This window comes from Eretmochelys imbricata, chromosome 12, assembly GCF_965152235.1.
Source record: "Eretmochelys imbricata isolate rEreImb1 chromosome 12, rEreImb1.hap1, whole genome shotgun sequence".
NCBI lineage: Eukaryota > Metazoa > Chordata > Testudines > Cheloniidae > Eretmochelys > Eretmochelys imbricata.
Genome location: NC_135583.1, coordinates 34026278 through 34048108, shown reverse-complemented (window position 1 = coordinate 34048108; position 21831 = coordinate 34026278). Strand labels below are relative to the sequence as shown.

The following is a 21831-nucleotide window of genomic DNA, read 5'->3' as shown; positions in this document are numbered from 1 at the left end:
TAAGCATATGCTTAAGTGTTTGCTGAATTGGGGCCAGGAAAAGTTAAGTCAAGGGTTAAGTCAGTGTAGACTATTCCCTTTGCTTGTTCTCACAAGTCATTTTATTTCAATTAATTACCAATGCAAACTATGGTTAGTATCACCCTATTCTGGGAAGTGATGTTGATGTATGAAAACTGTAGTCAATGGCTACTGTTTCCAGAAACATTAAGATTAATAGAGTTATTATGCAAGTGTTAAAACTTCAATATTTCAGAATCCTTTTCTAGCTTTATTAGAGAACCCATCACAGACTGAGTGTCTCAGAGAATAAAAATAAAATCCCACACAGCAACAATCTCAGGATTGGTGGGCGTTTTTAACAAATGTTTTCATAATTTATAAATTACAGACTCCATATCTTATCCCCTAAACCACTGCTCACCTGCATGAAATGTCAATAATATTTTCTTACAATAGATGCACCTAATTTATAGATAATATTTACATTTTACTTTTTTTTTTATTAGTATAAGAGACAAAATTGATCCATTACAAGATTACTTGATTTAAAGGATAGCTTTAGACAAGATTATTTCTTATTAAGACACTGTCATAAATATAAAGGGAAGGGTAAACCCCTTTGAAATCCCTCCTGGCCAGGGGAAAGCTCCTCTCACCTGTAAAGGGTTAAGAAGCTAAAGGTAACCTCGCTGGCACCTGACCAAAATGACCAATGAGGAGACAAGATACTTTCAAAAGCTGGGAGGAGGGAGAGAAACAAAGGGTCTGTGGGTCTGTCTGTATGCTGGGTCTTGGCCGGGGATAGACCAGGAATGGAGTCTTAGAACTTTTAGTAAGTAATCTAGCTAGGTATGTGTTAGATTATGATTTCTTTAAATGGCTGGGAAAAGAATTGTGCTGAATAGAATAACTATTTCTGTCTGTGTATCTTTTTTGTAACTTAAGGTTTTGCCTAGAGGGGTTCTCTATGTTTTTGAATCTAATTACCCTATAAGATATCTACCATCCTGATTTTACAGGGGGGATTTCTTTATTTCTATTTACTTCTATTTTTATTAAAAGTCTTCTTGTAAAAAACTGAATGCTTTTTCATTGTTCTCAGATCCAAGGGTTTGGGTCTGTGGTCACCTATGCAAATTGGTGAGGCTTTTTATCCAACATTTCCCAGGAAAGGGGGGGGGTGCAAGTGTTGGGAGGATTGGTCATTGTTCTTAAGATCCAAGGGTCTGGGTCTGTAGTCACCTAGGCAAATTGGTGAGGCTTTTTACCAAACCTTGTCCAGGAAGTGGGGTGCAAGGTTTTGGGAAGTATTTTGGGGGGAAGGACGCGTCCAAACAGCTCTTCCCCAGTAACCAGTATTAGTTTGGTGGTGGTAGCGGCCAGTCCAAGGACAACGGGGGGAATATTTTGTACCTTGGGGAAGTTTTGACCTAAGCTGGTAAAGATAAGCTTAGGAGGTTTTTCATGCAGGTCCCCACATCTGTACCCTAGAGTTCAGAGTGGGGGAGGAACCTTGACAGACACAAATGATCATTTTGAATATTCAGATTAACTGACCTTTTAATTCTCCTATAAGCTAGCGTTTCTATGTTTGAAGCTGTGAATATAAAAAGATACCGTAAGGTGGCTATAGACCAGTACTGTAGGCAAAAATATTCTATTTCTTCAAATTAAAAGGCTCCTAAATCCATATGTAGGCACCTAACAAAGCAGCAATGTTTCAGCAATGTTGAGAACCAAGAAGCTCTCAAAGACCGAAAGTATTTTAATGGAGATTTTCCAATTGTCTATAGGAAGCTATTCTGCACTGCACATGCTTCCATGGATAAATTAGCTCTGTAGTGAACATATCCTCACTCTCATGCTGAGTCCTGGCTTGTGACTTTGACTAAACACCTATGCAGAAGGAAGAACCCTCTTAAGATGCTATCTGGGCTACCCACACCTTGTATCCAGGTTTGCAAGGGAGTACAGCACAGCCATTTACTCCCAAGCAGAGCTGGTGAGTGTAGTGTTCAGTAGTCAGTCAGGTGTTTAAGGTGCTGCTTAATTGTGTGTCTGGCTTCAGCTGGCTGCACCTAACAAGAGCTTCACAGCACCCCACGCAGCCTATATGAGAAGCTCAGCTCTTAACTGCATAGTCCCCAGTATCACAGAGGACAGGAATAGGTAGAGCACTTGCTCCACCCAGTCTCAATGCACCGGCCAGCAGCAAATTAATACACCTCAGCCCCCATCAACCACTTGGGGCAAGTAGAAAACAGGGGGAGAGGTTTGCCTCAGAATCATGCAACCTCCCAGAGATATTTCCAGAATGGTACTGATTACACAGTCCCTTGCTCAAGACAGAGCATTCCTAAATAGGTCAGCAATCCATAAGACCCTTTCTTCAGTCTTTGCACAGTAAATTGGTCTTTCATTAAAAGTCCCGTAATCTTCCTTCCTAGAGACATATTTGTACCTTCATTAATTTTCTAGTTGATCTGATACAAGCCAAAATTTATAATAGAGGAAGATACATCTTAATAGCATTGGTCAGCTGTGATATAGCTTACTGTAAAAATAAGGAATGGAATTAAATGCAGATAGGTAAGACTGAAACTGAACAAATCTATCAAAAGAATGGCAAGATAAAGCATCCTAAGCAATGAAATGTGAAAAGACTTCCGGTCATATAAAGGCAACTTCTGGCCTTGGCATTCATGAAATATCATCTTCAAGTTGTACTTTTACTGTGGTCAGTAAACTTAAAAAAATAATCTCATCTGAAGCAGGCATTTGTTTACAACTTTAATTTAGTTCACAGAAAAGGAGCTAAAATTGATTGCTTTGCAGATACTCAAGACAATGGAAACCTTGTATCAAAGGTTATTAACCTTTCAAGGCATCCTTCTGTGACCACAAAACTGCATTTTTAAAAATTCCTCCTGTCATAGAAATGTAGGGCTGGAAGTTCATCTCGTCCAGCCCCCCCTGCTGAGGCAGGACCATATATACCTAGGCCATCCCTGGCAGGTGTTTGTCTGATCTGTTCTTAAAAACCACCAATGATTGGGATTTCATAACCTCCCTTGGAAGCCTATTCCAGACTTTAACTACCCTCAGGGTTAGAAATCTTTTCCTAACATCTAACCTAACTCTCCCTTACCGCAGATTAAGATCATTACTTGTTGTCCAATCTTCAGTGGACATGGGGAAAAATTAAACACAGTCCTCTTTATAACAGCCCTTAACATATTTGAAGGCTATCAAGTCCCGCACATACTTCTTTTCTCTGGACTAAACATGCCCTGTTTTTTTAATCTTTCTTCATAGGTCAGGTTTTCTAATCCTTTTTATTATTTTTATTCTCTCTTCTGGACTTCCTTCAATTTGTCCACCTCTTTCCTAAAGTATGGCACCCAGGATTGGCCACAGCACTCCAAATGAGGCTCAGTAGAGTGGGACGATTACTTCCCATGTCATATATATAATGTAACACTCCTGTTTATACACCCCAAAATGATATTAGCCTTTTTCACAATTGCATCACATTGTCGACTCACATTCAATTTGTGATCCACTATAAATCCTAGATCTTTTCAGCAGTTCTATCACCTACCCAGTTCTTCCCTATTTTATAGTTGTGCATTTGATTTTCCATTTCTAAGTGAAGTACTTTGCATTTGTCTTTCCTGAATTTCATCTTATTGATTTCAGACCAATTCTCCAATTTGTCAAATTTGTTTTGAATACTAATATTGTCCTCTAAAGTACTAGCAATCCCTCACAGCAATAGTATCATCCACAAATTTTATAAGCTCACTCTTTACTCCACTATGCAAGTCATCAATGAAAATGTTGAATAATACTGGACTCATGACAGACCGCTGTGGGACACCACTAGATACACCCTCACAGTTTGACAATGAACCATAGATAGCTACACTTTAATTTCATCTAGGCTACACTTTCCTAGTTTTTTCATGAGAATGTCCTGTGGGACTGTGTCAAAAGCCTTACTAAAATCAAGAAAATCACATGTACAGCTTCCGCCCATCTACTAAACCAGTAACTCTTTCAAAGAAGGAAATTAGGTTGGTTTGGCATGACTTTTTCTTGTCAGATTCATGTTGGCTCTTACTTATAACCCTATTGTCCTCTAGGTGCTTACAAATTGATTATTTAATAATTTGTTCTAGCATCTTTCTAGGTATAGAAGTTAGGCAGGCTGCTCTATAATTTCCTGTGTCTTCTTTCTTCACATTTTAAAAGAAGATAGATTCTGTGTTCCTTCTCCAGTCCTCTGAGACTTCACTAATCCTCCATGAGCTCTCAAAGATAATCTCTAACAGTTCCAAGATTGCTTCAGCTTCTGCTAGTTCCTTTAGTATTCTAGGCCTAGGGTAAATTTCATTAGGTCTTACTGACTTGAATACTTCAAACTTCCCTAAATATTCTTTAATCTGATCTTCCCCTATTTTGACTTGTGTTTCTTCTACCTTATTGTTAAGTATCTGGTCACAATTTAGCTTTTTAGTGACAACACAAGCAAAACAGGCATTAAACAACTCAGTCTTCTTGATGTCATACGTTGCTAGTTCTCCTTCCCCACTAAGTAGAGGACCTACTCTTTTCATCATCTTTCTCTGCCTCCTAATGTATTTATCGTAATTTTTCTTATTGCTTTTCATGTCCCTTGCTAGGTGTAACTCATTTTGTGTCTTAGCCGTTCTGATTTTGTCCCTACGTGCTTGTAATATTATTTTGTACTCATCCTTAACAATCTGTTTGTGTTTCCACGTTTTTGTAGGATTCTTTTCTGATTTTTAGGTCATTAAAGAGATCCTCATGGAGACATATTGACCTCTTACCATTTTTCCTCTTTCCTTCACATGGGGATAGTTTACTGTTGCACTTTTAATATGGTCTCCTTGAGAAACTGCCAGGTCTCCTAAACTCCCTTTTCCCTTAGATTTTCTTCCCATGGGACCTTACTTACCAGTGCTCTGAGTTTCTTAGTTTGCTTTTTTGAAGTTCAGTTTCCTTAATCTGCTGCTCTTACTCCTTTCTTTCCTTTGAATTATGAAATCTATCATTTCATGGTCACTTTCAATACAAATTGCCATCAACCTTCAGATTTGCAATCAATTCCTCCCTCTTAGTGAGCATGAAGTCTAAAGTGGCCCCTTGGTTACTTCCTTCATCTTCTGAAACAAAAAGGAGGGCAAGAGGGGGATCAGGGGTGGGACAGGGGGTTGGGGCGTGGGGGAGGGGCACAGGTTCCGGGCAGAGCTTACCTCAGGCAGCTCCCAGAAGCAGCGGCATGTCCCTCCTCATTGGTTCACGGCCAATGGGAGCTGCAGAGCTGGCATTTGGGGTGGGGGCAGTGCGAGGAACCCCCTAGCTGCCCTACGCCTAGGAGCCAGAGGGGGGACATGCCGCTACTTTTGGGAGCTGAGTGGAGCCACAGGAGGCAGGTCTGACCCAGTATGGCCATTCTTATGTTCATGCACATAATTGTTTTTCAGTTCTTCATAATTCCGCCTGTGTTCTGTACCTATCTCTCAATTTATTCATTTTCCAAAGGGTGAACTTTCTTTTTTGTTTAATTTTTTTTATATTTTCTTTTATTGTGGCCAAGTTTATAATTCTCTTTCCCTACTGTGTTATTGTGTGAGTTCAGGAAAGAGCTGGCATTGTAATTAAAATTTCAACTAAATAAAGCCTGCGGGAATTCCAGTTGCAACCACAGGGTTATTTGTTTCTGTATCAAACCATGGAGCATTTTCTACAGCCACTTGTTCGCTGGTTCACAGTAAAAGCTCACCTAAATGCTCCCCACATGTCATGATGCATTCCATAAATGCTCATTGTTTCTCTCTGAATCTGTACAGAAGACAGAGAATGTAAATACCCTGCACTGAACATTTCAAAAGTGCCAATACTGAACAATGCAACTGTCATTGTTTCAATACAAATTGCTAAAAGAAAGGAGGACAAGAGCAAAATACAGTCTGATAAATTCTGAGGTCCAGCTGAAATGCCAATGGCACAACTCAGGATGGTGGTGGGGGCAGGGGGAATAAAGGTGGCGTACAACTCGCTTTTGAACAAACCGGCCTTGAACTCATTGTATGCACACTGCTTCCTGTTCTAAATTAGAACAGTTTTATGCCATCTGACCAATGGCCAATTGTCAGCTGAGTTTCATTAGTGAGACTGTTCTGGCCATACCCGTTTACTTAATGCACATCCCCAAGCCAGAACAGGAGTTGCTTTGGGGTAATCCACTCATCGCCAATTCCATGGCTAGATTCTATTAGAGATGGCTCACAAAGCTACTGCCGCCCTGCAGTACATCGCACCCTGAGATCTGACAGATTATCATCATTCTGAAGTCTGAACAAACAGGGCTGACGGTCCTTGTATGCAGGAGTGGCTGGAGGCTTTCAAGAAAGCTGTGAAATCTACTGCCACTGAAAAAAACAAAAAAGGGACATATTGCAAACCCTGGTGTAAATCTAGAAAGCACAACGCAGAGAAAGATTTTAGGGTTGGAACATTATGCATTTGTTCCTGTTACCTGTGGATATAAGGAAGAATGCTTTCTTCCAGATTTGTTATGTTTTAGTAAATTTTGCTAAGCTTTCCCAGTGGGCTCTTAGAAGGGCAATTTTTAGCTGTAACTGTAACAATCCCCTTAACATGTTGACCTTGGTAGTACTTTGTTTCCCACATTTTGAATTGATCAGTTCCTCTTCTTTTTGGAAACCTTAAACCACTAGTGAATCACATGAATGGCATGTACAGTAGACTGTAGTTATTGGCCAATGCTACCATTCCTGGGAATATTGCTGTTTTTTTTATATGGCCCCTCAAAAATTTATATGGAAACAAGGCCCTAATACCCAAAGTTTTGCCTAAGAGGATTCCCCCTTCCCTGTCCCCGCCCACATACACACATGCAACCAACCTGGCTGATGGAAGTAATAAAGGTGTGATGCGTAGGAACGCTGCTAAGAGAATTTACTTTATTCATTGCCCTCAGGCATTTGACAAAAGACTCCAAAGGTTAATACTCCATGTTGTGTCTTTGCTCTCCAACTCTTAGGCACTACATGAGGGCTAGTCAAAAAATTCCCATCAAAATTGAATTCAGTGGAATTCAATGACAATTTATTTATTTGGCAAAGTGTCGGTTTTCATCAAAAATTTTGAATTTGTCAAAACTTCAGCTGAAAAATTTAGGGTTTTCCCCCCAAAAAAGTCAAAATTTCTCTCAAGATTTTTTTTTCCTGACCAACTCTAGTTCATACCAATGTCACATAATAAGGTTCAGTATGCATTGCTTATTGCTACACTAGCCTACCTTCAGTAAAATACTGTACCTAGTAGGTATAGATGGGTATAAGAGGTATGCTAGCATTCAGAATGGCATATCAAAGTGGCTCTGTTTTTCAAAAACAATCTATAAAATTCTGCCTGTTTACTCTTCCCTGCTTGTTACCAGATGGCAAGTTCAGAGGGGATGGATGAGGTGTAACGTCTTACCTCCATGGTATCAACACCGGCTTGCAACAAGAAAAAAAATAAGTGTTCAACTTAGTGAATGTCAACAAGGACCCTATGAAATTACTGTCCCAAACATAAATCAAGAGAGACAGAAAGTCAGCTAATTGACACGTATAGAAACAGGAATCCTGTTTCTGGATTGGGGAATGTATGCACTAAAGAGATAACAGATCTTTACAGACAGAGAATGTCCTGTCCAGGAAAGCAGATTGTTGTGGTTGTTTTTAAATGTTGGCAAGCTGAAAAAGGAAAGTTTATTTAAAAGGAAGGGATATTTTCGAGTTATTTTAAATTTAAATTTAATCATCTTAGAAAAGCCAAAGATGATCTCAATAATTTGTTTTGGTTGAGCAGAGAGAGATCATAAACAAAGTGAACTAGATGATCAGTATTATTTCTGAACACACCAATGTGCTTGAAAATATTGTTAACTTTAGATGAGGAATCATGAAAACTCCTATATTTACAGAGGGATTCGGCATGAGAAACTCCCACTAATCCCTGTTAAATCTCTGCACGCTGCTTTGAAAATTTAATGGAAAGTCCACTATCTATCCACTGGTTCCTTTGAAGGGTGAATTTACAAAAATCCTAAAATTAAAATATCAGAGATGATATCTCCAGAAATACAAAAATTATGAGTTGTGGAGCTTCAAAAAAATGACTTAGCAGAGCCAACGGTCTTTGAATCCCACAGCTAATGTCTCATATGGGGAACCATCATGTTACAGTTCATAGTACTTACGGGAAATGCACCCGGCACCGTGAAATACTCGCCTTAGTCCATGAGTATCCCAATAACACCTCCATACTTGAAAGGAGTCAACATATTCTGACCATTTGGACCAGATTGTTGGTAGATGAATTCTTTGCAATTGAGGAAAGAGGCCTTCTTCCCTCCCAAAGCTATTTTTTTATGCTAGTCTCTCTCCCATGGTATAGTGTCTGTTGGACAATCCCAGTGCTACTCAGTAGCCCTCACCAATAGATGCTCTCCTAATAAACAGGGGATGCAATTGGCTAGAATGTGGAAGGACACCACCTGCACAGGCGTAACCCAGCCTGAGGGACCCCACCGTAAGACCAGGCTGATGTCCCTTTTAAATAAGTTAGTTTTTAGGCTAATTGTGTCCGATAGTTTGCTGGTCAAATGATAAACCATATACATTTCTACAAAGGCTACAAACAATTTGGCCTTTAGATATGTCCTGTTTACCTAGAGAGGAAGAGCCTGCAAGATACTATTAGACCCTATGCGGCAAATCAAGTTGATAATACTGGAAATCAGTTTGGTGGATAACATAAATTAATTTGATATTTGATTTGGAAGTGCCAACTGGACATAAAAAGAAAAATCTCCCATTAGAAGTACCTTAAAACATAATTAATATAAGGTTTCCACTGCACTGAGCAACTGACATACCTGCTAATATGGAGCAGTTGGTCATTGATTTAGGCTATTAGAACAACAGCTGGCCTACTTCAACCAACCAAAGCCCTGAAATATTTCACGAAAGTGTTATCTACAAATGAGGATGATTCCTGCCAAGTCTATAGAAACAAACTTCATCTCAAACCAAGTAATTTACTACCTTGCATTCATCTAAATTCATAACCCAAAGGTTAATGGAGCACTCTGTCCCAAACAAATCACCTTTATTTATGCATGGGTTGTGGGGTAATTGAGAAACAGGTGATGCACACATTCTGGTTTATGTTTTGATTTTCTGCTCCTCACAAAGATTATAAAACCTGATGAAGAGATGAAAAGATCTCATGTTACTATATAGAGCTTTCTCTCGGTTGTTCGTCAATTCAAGGGCTGTGTTGCTACTTCCAAAAAAAAAAAAAAAGCAGTGACTATACCCCTGTGAGGTTCTGACTCAACCCCAGAGCTGGTTTTCAGCGACTAATTAGTTCTTTCACATTGTTCACAATAATATGCTACCTCCTTTTTGAACATTCTTTTTTTTAGTTAAATTAAATATATATGCATAAAAATCAAACAAAGTCTATATTAAAATTCATTTTCCCCTAGGCCCTATTAATAAGCTGACATGCACAGTTGGGTAGGCAACTGTCTGGCCACCTGGCAATCACTAGTCATATTATCTTTTGTTTTGATCATGTCTGAAGCCAGCTTAGAAGATGATACAATATTTTTGTGCACTTAAATATAGATCTGTCTCTAGATACAGCTGTACATACATACAAACACAGATTATTTCTATTTTACTTATATAGAGATATATGTATTGTCCTCATATACATTATCCACATCTATACATTTGTTATACAGTCCATGTCAAAAGGACAGACTGTTCTTTCAAAGGCACATCCACAGCAGTTAGGCACCTAATGCCCATTGAAAGTAATAGGAGTTAGGCAACATGTATGTAGACAATTTGGAAAAATATGGCATGGTCACTAGCGGGTGGGATGCTCTATCTATATACGCTGCCAATTGTCCCATTATAGAACCTGTATGGAGCTAACAGCCACATCTTACCCGGTATAATGAACATGCCATGTTTTTCCATGTTTTCCACATATATCTTCAGACTGTAATAAGTGAAACTAACATTCGTAACAGTTCACATATAGAGTTAAAAAGAAATGCTGCCATATAAATCTAAAGTGAACTAAACATCTGTTATTTGGCATTCAGATGTAATTTACATATATTTGTTCCACCATGGCCTGATTAGTTGAATTTCTTGATCATGTACAACTCTGCAGACAGTTTGCTATGTATGAAATTGTTGGCCCAAATTGTTCTTTCATTTGCAGTGGTACCATCTCACTGAAAACCTCCTACTAGAACTACAACTGTTAGTTCTGGAAATCACTAGGAAATGTTTTGTGGTGGCATGAAATCAATACAAGCTGCATCTCCATACATGGAATTACTTCAATAACAGGGATGTTCGTCAGTGCTTTTCACTGCTGTAGGCAATGAGAATGTCACCTGAAACTTGAACGACACATGAAACCTCGCTGAAAGGGGCAGCTTTGCTGAACTGCAGACACACCTTTAAGTATCTATGATTAATTGGTTAATAAATCTCCCACCATATAAGTAAACAAAGCTAAGAGTGCCAATGCAGATGGAAAGGAAAGTTTCAGTTGGAATGAAAAAGTGCCTGAATATGGACAGACAAAGCCCTGATCCTGAAGTATCCCAAGCTCTGAAAACATGCAATCCATCATGCAAGAGACAGAAGAGGTCAGCCATTAATTAACATCCAAATTAAATCTTTTCAAGTAAGGGTCAACACTGCTTTTGTTTTGACATTTAAATCACTACCAACGTATTTCCTAGTTTAGCATGCAAGGCACATCACCCAAAGCCTCTTTCTTAATTGCCTTCATTTTTCATGTGTACTATTTGATTTATTGTCCATTAAAAATACCTCAAAAAAGCCACGAGTCATGTATGTGAAGTATAAACATGATTAATGTAACACAATTACATTCCACATATGATGGGGCTGGTTAGGAATCTCTGTCATCACTGCATGATGGAGCATTGTCACTGGCAGTGACCTGCCAGCTCAGCTTGACTAAAAAAGAGATTGCAGAAGGGAAGCATTTGAAGGCCGCAAATGATCCAGCAATGTCTAAATACTGTATTTAAAGTAAAAAGAAAAGGAGGACTTGTGGCACCTTAGAGACTAACAAATTGTCTCTAACGTGCCACAAGTCCTCCTTTTCTTTTTGCGAATACAGGCTAACATGGCTGCTACTCTGAAACCTATTTAAAATAAGTCACTTATCACCTGATCAAGGAAAATGCAGTCTTGCCTGTTTGATAGCAGAGCATTGTCCTAGGACATTGCAACTCTCCTGATGTTATCTGAAGAACAGATTCACAAAACTACAAAGAAAACTATCAAGCGATGGTATTGCCCAGTAAGGTGAGCATCTATCCACCCAGTTCAAAGTAGGACTAGCATTCTAGCTCAAGTTATGGGCAAAAGCAAAAAACAATTGTTCAGTATTATATCTTCAGTCAACTATCATTATCCATGTAGTATATCTGTGCTTTTTAAGGACTCAGTTGTGGCTGAACCTACACAGACACCGAGCAGGAGCGGAGGGAGTAAGTTATAAGAGTTCGCAGTTACGACTTCTGAAGAAACTCACCAACGAGAGTCCAGGGCATAGGTGGAACCCTCCCACCCAGGCTGTGCCCCTTAAAGTGATACAGCAGTTTACTTCCCCTTCAGTGTAACACGTTGAAGGAGAAACTTCCTGTTATTCAACTGGGCTTCTCATCGGCATGCCACATGGGACCACACCTTAGCCCAAAATATGCACAGCGATTCCTCAAACCGAAGTATGAACAATGTGTCAGATGGTGAATTTTAAAAACACAGCCAATGTGGACTTAAGAATTGCATTCTAATATTCTCTTCCCCACTAAAGCAATTAAATAAACCACATTTCCTGTGATCAGAAAAAAATGAAAATCTGGCTAAATCAAACTCTGACCCAAAAATTCACCCTGAGGCTGCCTATGGAAAGTCTTAATCTGAAATAGCTATTTTTGCCAAAGTTATGACTCTTTGAAAAGTATTTTTTCCATTATGCTACAGATGCTAAAATATAAAAATCCCCTTGAATTCATGCTGAACAGAAAGTTAGATGCAATGTTTTGAACACGACAGCGTCTTAAAAAATGATCTTAAGAAAAAAAGGATAGGGAAAGAGGGGAGTAGAACAAGGGATACTTAGATACGAAGGAAGAGAGATTTAGGGTTTGATCAGAAACAGTTCTATAGGAATAAAGAAAAGGAGTACTTGTGGCACCTTAGAGACTAACACATTTATTTGAGCATAAGCTTTTGTGAGCTACAGCTCACTTCATCGGATGCATGCAGTGGAAAATACAGTGGGGAGATTTTATATACACAGAGAACATGAAACACCTTGAATATCACTACAAAAGGTCCCCTCTACCCCCCGCTCTCCTGCTGGTAATAGCTCACCTTACCTGATCACTCTTGATACAGTGTGTATGGTAACACCCATTGTTTCATGTTCTCTGTGTATATAAAAATCTCCCTACTGTATTTTCCACTGCATGCATCCGATGAAGTGAGCTGTAGCTCACAAAAGCTTATGCTTAAATAAATGTGTTAGTCGTCTAAGGTGCCACAAGTCCTCCTTTTCTTTTTGCGGATACAGACTAACACGGCTGCTAATCTGAAAACAGTTCTATAGGAATGCGTATTGAATAAAAAACGGGGATTAGGAAAACAAAAAGGTGTAAGGAAGGGTGGAGGTGGCCATTAAGTGAAATGTAATGATAAAATCAATTTAAAAAACAGTTGCACTGGAGTACAAAGGATGACAGCTAAGAAACAACAATAGGATCTTCAGGAAACTAATGGAAAGGAGATCATGGGTATGCAACAGAACATGTGTAGTAGTTATAGTCAATGAACAAAAAGTTGAAAGCAAAATTGTTTAGGAAAAACAAGCCTGCTGCCTAATCCTAGGGGCAAATGATAGTCTAGGCACAAGTCCACCTGGTTTCCTCAGAATAGGAAACAAACTGATTTCTTTAGTGAACCTTAAACAGCAGTTTGAAATGGAGACAGCAGTGAATAGGGAAGTAGGAAGCAATACAATTTCAGTAGGTCCCTAGCTTGTCTGATCAAAGAAGTTCCTACAGCTACACTAATTGGCCTGTTGTGTCCAATTTTTACTTCTAAAATCATGAGTGTTGTCCACCCACCTACCTAGAATCATGAGATTTTTTTAAAAAAAAAAATCAGTTTGGTTTCTTTTCATTTGTTTTTTGCGGGGTTTCTGAGCCTTAACAATGAATTTGTGTTCCCGCTTTTCTCCAACACGGAAGGGTAGAAACATAATTTGTTGTTTTAATGAAAGCTGAGTTGGATGTAATCCCAGGACTCCAGGAACCTGGGGTTAAAGAAAAGCACTAAATATCACAAGGCTCACAATAAAATTGTGAGAACTGGCAGCACTAAACCTCCTTCCCCACCCCCCAACCCCCTCTACTACTGGGAGGGGAGAGTGGATGGGTGCTATGCAACATGCTTCCAAAATCCTGCCTCCATTGAGGAATGGGAGGGAGAGTAAAGCTCAGCTATTCAGCTATTGTCAGCCAGTGGCTTCTTAGGCTACTCATCGGCATATGTATGCTGTAAGCTAGGCGTGTGATTCCTAGCTCTTATCAAGCTAGCATGCTATAAACAGTAGTGTAGCCAGGGTAGCATGGGCAGCGGCAAGCGGTGGCACGAACTAGCCATGCAGAGTACAAATGCTCCTGAACCCCATGGGTACGTACTCAGCACACCTAGCCCGTTCCACTGCTCGGTGCTGCCAGTGTGACACTGGCTACACCACTGTTAATAGCATGCTAGCTTGATAAGAGCTAGCATGAGGAGGCCTATGCGAGCTGGGAATCACACGCCTAGCTCCAAGTACAGACATACCATCACTGTCCAGCACATACTAATCTCATTATCAGCTCCATGCATGTATATATCTACTCTGCCTCGCATTTTTCCTGACTGCAACCCCCCTCCTTCTCTCACTGTGCCTTCCATTTGTAGCTTCCATACAGCTCTTCTTCAGCTCATTTCTAAACACAGCAACTTTGTATTCTACACCAATGGTCAGAGCAAGCTAATGCAAAATGACACACAATAGATTTTCACTCATAGGATCCAATGCATGTGGAACCCCTTTAAGGGTGAGAAAGGGGTTTGGAATAACTTCTTGAACGCTCTGAACAAGACCATGTTGTCTAATTCATTGTTATCACCAAACCTCAATTATTCTTATTAGCCATTTGCATTACAGAAGGATTACATCAAGGCTGAATTTGACTCGATATATTCATATTCAAGTGTTTCTACACATTACACCCACTGCCATGTTCTCTGGGCATGCCATAACGAAAATGAACACTAAAAATATTTGTCTCTATCGGAACACTCACAAATGACCAAAAAAATGTTAGCATCTGCATTGATGGTAAAAGATTTCTAACTCAAGGCCCCATTGAAGATTGAACTGAAGAGTTTTCAGGTGTACCCTGAAGTTGACCAAACCCAGGCTTTGGTGAAGCTCTGGAAGAAGCCCGTTCCCAAGGCTATAGGAGCTGATTCCATGGGTGCTGCAGGGCTGGAGCACCCAAGGGGAAAATTAGGGGGGTGCTCTGCACCCTCCGGCAGCCAAGCTCCCCTCCCCACCCCACTTCACCTCTGCCTCTTCCCCTGAGCGTGCCACGTCCCTGCTCCTCCACCTCCCTTCCAGCGCTTGCTGCCGCAAAACAGCTGTTTCTCAGTGTAACAAGCTTCAGGAGGGAGGGGGAGGAGCGGGAATGCAGCACACTCAGGGGAGGAGGCGGGGAAGAGGCGGGGCTGCGGCGGGGATTTGGGGAAGGAGTCAAATAGGGACAATGAGGGGGCAGAGTTGGGGTGCAGACTTTGGGGAAGGGGTTGGAATGGGGGCAGGGCAGGGGTGGGAGGGGGCGGGTTGGGGTGGGGATGGGGCCAGGCCAGGGGCAGAGTGGCGTCGAGCACCCACCGGCACCAGCAGAAGTCGGCACCTATGCCCAAGGCAAGAGCCCCGATGCTCCTATTGATTTCAGTGGGGCTAGGCTTTCGTCCCTGCACTTTTCAGGAAGCCTGATTGCAACTGAGGAACTGCTACCAAGAGTAACCCTTCAGATCTTATCTGCCACATTTCCAGCAAATCTCAGTGTCTCTTATTCCTGCCTTCCACATCTTCCTTAGAGTAGGGTATTTTCTAAACATTATTTTTGTTGAATTCATAATAAATTCTAAGGCTAGAGTGGATTCACCTAGATTAGCTACAGACCAACCCTAGAAGTCTTTGCCGAGCTCTGTTGATCTCTCCATTCCATGTTGCCTTTCATTTGTCCTTGGTTCATCTTTTATATATTCTGTATGTAAATATACTTACCTTTGTCAACCTCCTAAAATAGTTCCCACGTAGGTTGAAAGTTGCAGTGGTTCTTTTGTTGTATATTATTTTCTTCAGAGTCCTATGCTTCAGTTGATTGTATTTCTTCACTGAAGGTATTTAAAGGTTTGCTGAATATGTGAAATAACTTTTTTACTGCCAGAACGCATGCAAATAAAAAAAGAAATAAATGGCTCTCGCTTTGGTCTCTTTTTTTTCAATAAGTTTCATGTATAATGAATATAGCTGCATTTATGACCAACTAGTAAATACATACGAAACAACTATAACCCATATTTAATTACTGGAGAAAATACTGACAATGGAATATACAGTATGTTCTTGTTGAAATTAAAAAGATCAAAAAAACAAATATGATTGTTTCCCTGCTCTTCAGTGGAGAATTAAAAGCGGCTTCGTTTATTGAAGACTACAAAAGCAATCACCGTTATAGACCTGCTTTGCATACTGGCTCTATTAATTTACATACTCATGGTAGGCCTCACATTCAGATACAACTGTTAAATTATACTGCTGTTGAGTAATGCGTATAAAAATAATGCAACAGCATGCAAAGTGTATTTAAACAGGCACAATTAAAAATATTGATTCCACTGAAGACGAGACTGAAAAGACTATGCACAGGTTTAATATTGTCACATCCAGAACACACTGCTTATGAGTGATTGAGTTCGCTAGACTTGCACATTGACAAGCTGTCTTTGTTGCATGTTATGTATTAGGCCAATTTAGCATCTGATTATTAAAATAATTTAATTCCCAAGATTGTTTTGAGATGGTTTTCCTTCCTGCTCTTCCCCCTCTTAAAATTAATAATGTCTTAATTATTGTGTCAGTTTCACACCCGTGCAATTTGCTGGGTGACCACAATGTAGTCAAATCAACAATGGCTTAAACAGTTTGTCCTTTATGCTGCTGAACAGACCGAGGACAAATCAGCAAGAGATTTGGACAGACATGCTAAGGCATCAAAGTACTCAGATACAGCCAAAGAGAGAGACAATAAAAGTTATTTGCATTTAACTAAATTTTAACAGGAGAACATTTTTATCCTTTGAGGCCATGAAACCCCCAACATTATGTGCTTAAAACACATGCTGTCTGGCTGCTATGTCTGTTCAACAAATTGCTGGTCTTCTTTTAAAGAAAACGAACAACTGAACTCTATGGAATCCAAAAGGTGCTCAGCACCTCTGAAAATCTGGCAACACATTTTAGTGCATAATGGCAACATTTTCAAAAATGCCTAAGTAACTTAGGATGCTATGTTCCAGCTTCAACTTAGGCACCTAGGAGCCCAAATCACATTGAAAGTCAATACAATGTACTGCCTACGTCACTTTTGGAGATGGAACTTAGGGACCTAAGTGCTCAAGTGCTTTAGTCTCTCAAGTGCTTTAAGTCTCTCAAGTGCTTTAGAAAAGGTGACCCTAAATCTGGATCCAATCCAAAGCTCACTGAAGTCAATGGGAGTCTTTCCTTTGACTTCAGTTGGCCCCGGTGACAAAATTGTAGTACATGTTGCAGTAGAAAGAGAGCCTGAGACATAAGCCCTTGTATCACAGGCCTGGTATGAGGCAGGACCTGCTCACAAAATCTGGCAAGAACAGGACTGATATTGCAGAAGTACACATTCCTAAGAGGTGCTAAGTACAGAGTATTGACACAAACACATCCCACTATCAAGTGGTATCAGAACATCCCAATATCAAGGATGGTACATTCCCCAAGGATAACAGAAACACACCGACCCTTCCTAAAACATAAGGTCAGGCTGACAGTACGTAACTTGTTTATATCAGGGTATAAAGATGTATCTCAGAGGGAGTATCTTGGCCAGCCATGGAAAGTCCCGCCACTGACTGAGCTGCGTCCATTGTCACGGGCATACATGTCTTAGTATCCTCATAGAGTCTGCCAGGTGCTAATACTATGCTTTGTCAACAATAAACCTGGCCGGGTGCCTTCGTACCTTAACGGCTCTTGTGGTCATTGGGCGGTTCGCTCAAGGTCTGCTGTGCCAACTGTCTGCGCAGAGCTGGGACAGCACACAGGGAGAACACACACATGTAGCCAAATATTTAACCACACGTGTATCTGAGGTTTGATATAAACTGCAAAACAGAGCAAATACTTTCACTCACAATATAATCTTAAATAAGTAGGGGATGGAGAGAGAAAAGGTATTCCTTAAATTGAATTTTATTGCTTTGTATTTTTGATCCAAACTCTGAACCTTACTTTCACATAAATGTTATTACATATGAACTGTAAATTTCAGCTCTTGAACCAAATGTGGTCACATGAAAAGGCTACTAAATAGCATGAATTATGTGGGGAAAACACAGGTTTTTTTACAAACCCTGTTGAAATTTCTTTTGAAAATTATCAATATTTAAAGCTCACTTTAGGTACCATATTAGGCTGACAGCCTTGAAGTCTCACATCCTCAGAACAGGTCCCAATACATAATGAACAACAGCAGTGCAAGCTTTGCAACATTGCATCATTAATGTACCTGGAAAGACAAACTCTTGAAAGAAGAGTTATCTCCATGGCCCATTCAATTTTCGGCCTGTCTGCATAGAGTGCCAAGAATCAATGCCAGCTCAGCTCTGGTGGTAGTTTTTGTGATGTGGACACCTGTCCATTGGAAAAGGGACTGGACCACCCAGATCAACTGCTTAGATCACAGAAGAGATGGTAATAACTTTTTGAAACTCAGGCCTGATCCAAAGCCTACTAAATTTTATGGAAAGACTCTCGTTGATTTCAATGAGCTTTGGGTCAGGCTCCTGGGATGGATGCACACCAGGGAGGAAGAATGAATTTATACTGAAATGCCAATCAAGAGCCTTCTATATGGTCATGTACTGATACAGCAGGAAAGGCAAAGAATGCAGGAGGTGACTCGTTCATAAAATCAGAGGATGATCCTGAGCTTCCATGTAAATATTCAAACCCCAACAGATAAATGTACAGAATTTTGCCAACCCTCATTCATAGCAAAGTTCAAAAATCTGTATAAATAAAGGATTTTAAGGGGAGGGGAGGAGCTATTGTAGTACCCAGGTGGAAGCTGTTCCTGGAATCATGTCATAAGGAGAAAGAACTCTCTGATAAATTCAGTGTGATACAAAAACACTCAGACTGCGGTTAATACAGATTTTTGCAAAAATGACATATGAAAATTACATTTCTTACAGTTCAGAATTGGCTGATCCTCTGTGAACTCAGATGGCTGTTCAATATGAAAAACCTTTTGCTGGAATCCAGGGATGCATTCTAAATCTTCTGCAAATACAAGCAACAGCACCTGAGGAAACAGAGGGAACGGACTTTTAATATCCACTTGTTCACCAACCTTCTTGGCTTTTGTGAATGTTAGCAAGTTTGGACTCAATGTTCATTTAAAAAAAAAAAAAAAAGCCACCCACACATCCAGCACATCACAGCTTCCCTTTACAACTTTCTAACCATTGCTTTGCACGAGAAGTTTCAATCAACATATACCCAGGCAGATATAAAGGTTGCAAAAAAAATAATATGTCTAAAGACACATCTACACTGCAGCTGGTGCGGTAAAGCCCAGTCTGGGTAGACATACACTAGCACCGCTCAAGCTAGCATACTGAAAATAGCAGTGTGGCGTCATGGGCTAGCTGCCTGAATACAATACTGCCCAACCCTGGGTGCATATACGTGAGCAGTTAGCCTGAGCCACCATCCACATTGCCCCAGGCCAACATTGTGCAGATGTACCTAAGATTAATAATGTTCAATTCAGAAACACACTTAAGCACCTGCTTAAAGTTAAGACTGTTCTGAAGTCCTTCTTAAGTCATGGGACATAAGCAAGTATAAATAGGGCTGGAGTATGCTTAAGTTATTTGCTGACTCAAGGCCTATAAACTCAGATTAGTTTAGTAAATCTCTGAGATAGTGAAGAAGTCTTTTGTTCAAGGATAAAGTTTCATGTCACAAAAGTTTCCTTTGTATAAACTCTGGCAGCAGATGGAAAATGTCAATTCCCCACCCCCACAAAGCTACATTTTGTCCGGTTTCTCCATAATCAAAAAGTTGTTTACCCCAGTGAAAGACTGAAAATGGAATGTGTACATCATTCTGTAGATGGATCTGAAGGGTAAAGTTAAATACAGCTTGTGTCACTGTTAGTATGTGATCACCAAAGCACCTTGTCACCACAGGAACATCTGGGCAGCGGAGGGAGGGTAAAAGCAAAATAAAATTGACATTGTACCTATTCCCAACTAATCTCTGTTTCAGAAGATTTGTGTTCTATCACTGAATAGAGACAACGAGCTGAAAGGCTATTTTCTTTGGTGGGCTTTACATGGCAGAGGAGCAGGTAGAAAAGTCACAGAAAGAGTGGAGAAGAAAAAAAGGCACAGAAAGTTTAAGGGTTAAATGAAGCACAAGAAAGAAGAGCCAGATACAAGGTTGCAGGCAGAATAAATCTACTTTTCCATACCCAAATATAAGCATCCAAATGCATTTGGGGCCTCCTTTGGAGGGTTTCCTCTGGTCCTGATATTCAGAGATGCAGAGCACTTACAGCTCTCATTAGTTTAAACACATGCCTAAAATGCCTCCAGTTGGACACCCAAAGGAAGACCAGAGAAGGGCAACAGAGTAACCAAAGAGAAAATGCTAAGTTTGACTTTCATTAGTACAAAAAGATAAATGTTGACATGCTCATGAAAGAGCCCTTATACTCAGTAGCTACCTACTATGCTTGACCTGCCAATGAGAGATAAGCTCATCATTTTCAGTGATCTAACACTATTTCAGCAAATAAGCCTCCTCCCTATAGAGTAAGAACAGGGTCCTCCAGCATATCACCTTCAGTGCTACCTTTGTTAGATAAACCTCTTTGCCATGTTGCTCTGTTCAGAGGACAGGTGATTATTATTATCAATCTTAGGCTAGCATGCTCCCTGCTTAGCCATCCCTTGTTTGCTCTTGTCAAAGAAACAGAATGCTACCCAGGTTTTCTGTCCATACAGAAAATCCTGGTGCACTACAGAGTCATTGTTGGCTTTACATTACTTGGTCTTTCAAAGCACAGGGAGGATGGTATCCCACCTGGTCTTATATCAGTTGCTCTTATTGAAACTTGATTCTCGGGCAGTCTATTTCACATAAACACTTGCTGTAAAAGGCCAGCTAGACATGAACAGACACTGTGTGCAATAGCCAGAACATTTCGTGACAATCCAATTGGCAGAGTGTGGGCTCACTTCTCATCCCTAATGACATGCACCACATTTGCCCCTTTGTTCAAGTAAGAAACCAAGAGAGAGCACAAGCAAGCAGAGTCTAAGCCACTTGGCAACACTGTCATGTCTCCCATACGATTGCTGCTTCCCCTTCTTCTCTTAATAAACAGCAACCTGCAAACAAAGGGCAAGATCCTCAGGTGACAATCAGCATAACTCCATTGACTTTAAATTTACCAATTTACACAGCTAAGAAATTGTCCCACAGTGCCTCACTCTGCCCTCCAATGTCCTTCTGTACCAAGGACTCACACAGTAACGTCCAGATTTTCAAAGCCTACACTCAAAATTGCAAATTAGTTATTTAATTCATAGAAGTCGCCAGATATGCATGTAACCAGCCGTTTGCATGTGCAGCTACTCCATCCGGATGCAAATCCACAGTAATAGTGCGTGAAAATGAAGCATGTAACCCATGCCAGCTTGATGTAGATCAAGCGTCACACGTAGCAGCACCTAGATCAACTAGAGAGTGATACGCCTGCTACAGCCTTGGCTAATAGAAATGTGTCTTTTAGCTCATGCAGAAGAGACTTAAGCATTAAGCTCCAGAGGTCTCAGGTTTGATCCTGCCTGACGACGATCAGGGTCTGTCGGCATTATATCTTTGCATATGCATTTTCTGCAGGGAACTGCAACAGTGTATTTTTAAAGATTAGGCCCAGTTGACACATGATGCCAACAAATGGGCTTGCACACAGCATGAATTAGTGCAGAATAAAATGTGCCACTCCTTCCTGTACTCCCGTGTCAAGACACAAACAGTGAACTATACAGTGTTGCAAAACCTGCCCAGTTTGGCAGAATAGCCCATAAAGTACATATATTTTCAACGATAAAGATAAAATTAATTACAAACATGATTTTGTTGCTAAAACAATACATGGTGGTGGACATAAAAGAGGCAGTAGTCCTAGCTTGATCGCCTAGCCTCTGGAATCTTGAATTCTAGTTTGTAGCCTAGGAAAACATAGATTAGGATTGCAAA

General features: G+C 40.3%; 1 protein-coding gene across 1 annotated transcript in view; it reads right to left on the bottom strand.

Moving 5' to 3' along the window:
• Nucleotides 1-19198, bottom strand: part of CDH13 (cadherin 13) — a 620546-nt gene extending 601348 nt beyond the window's left edge. The window contains exons 1-2 of the mRNA XM_077831429.1: nt 19151-19198; nt 18748-18859 (exon numbers count right to left, since the gene is read on the bottom strand). Of these exons, the coding sequence (XP_077687555.1) occupies nt 18748-18859; nt 19151-19198 (160 nt within the window). The remainder of the gene's footprint in view (nt 1-18747; nt 18860-19150) is intronic.
• Between the last annotated feature and the right edge of the window lie 2633 nt (nt 19199-21831).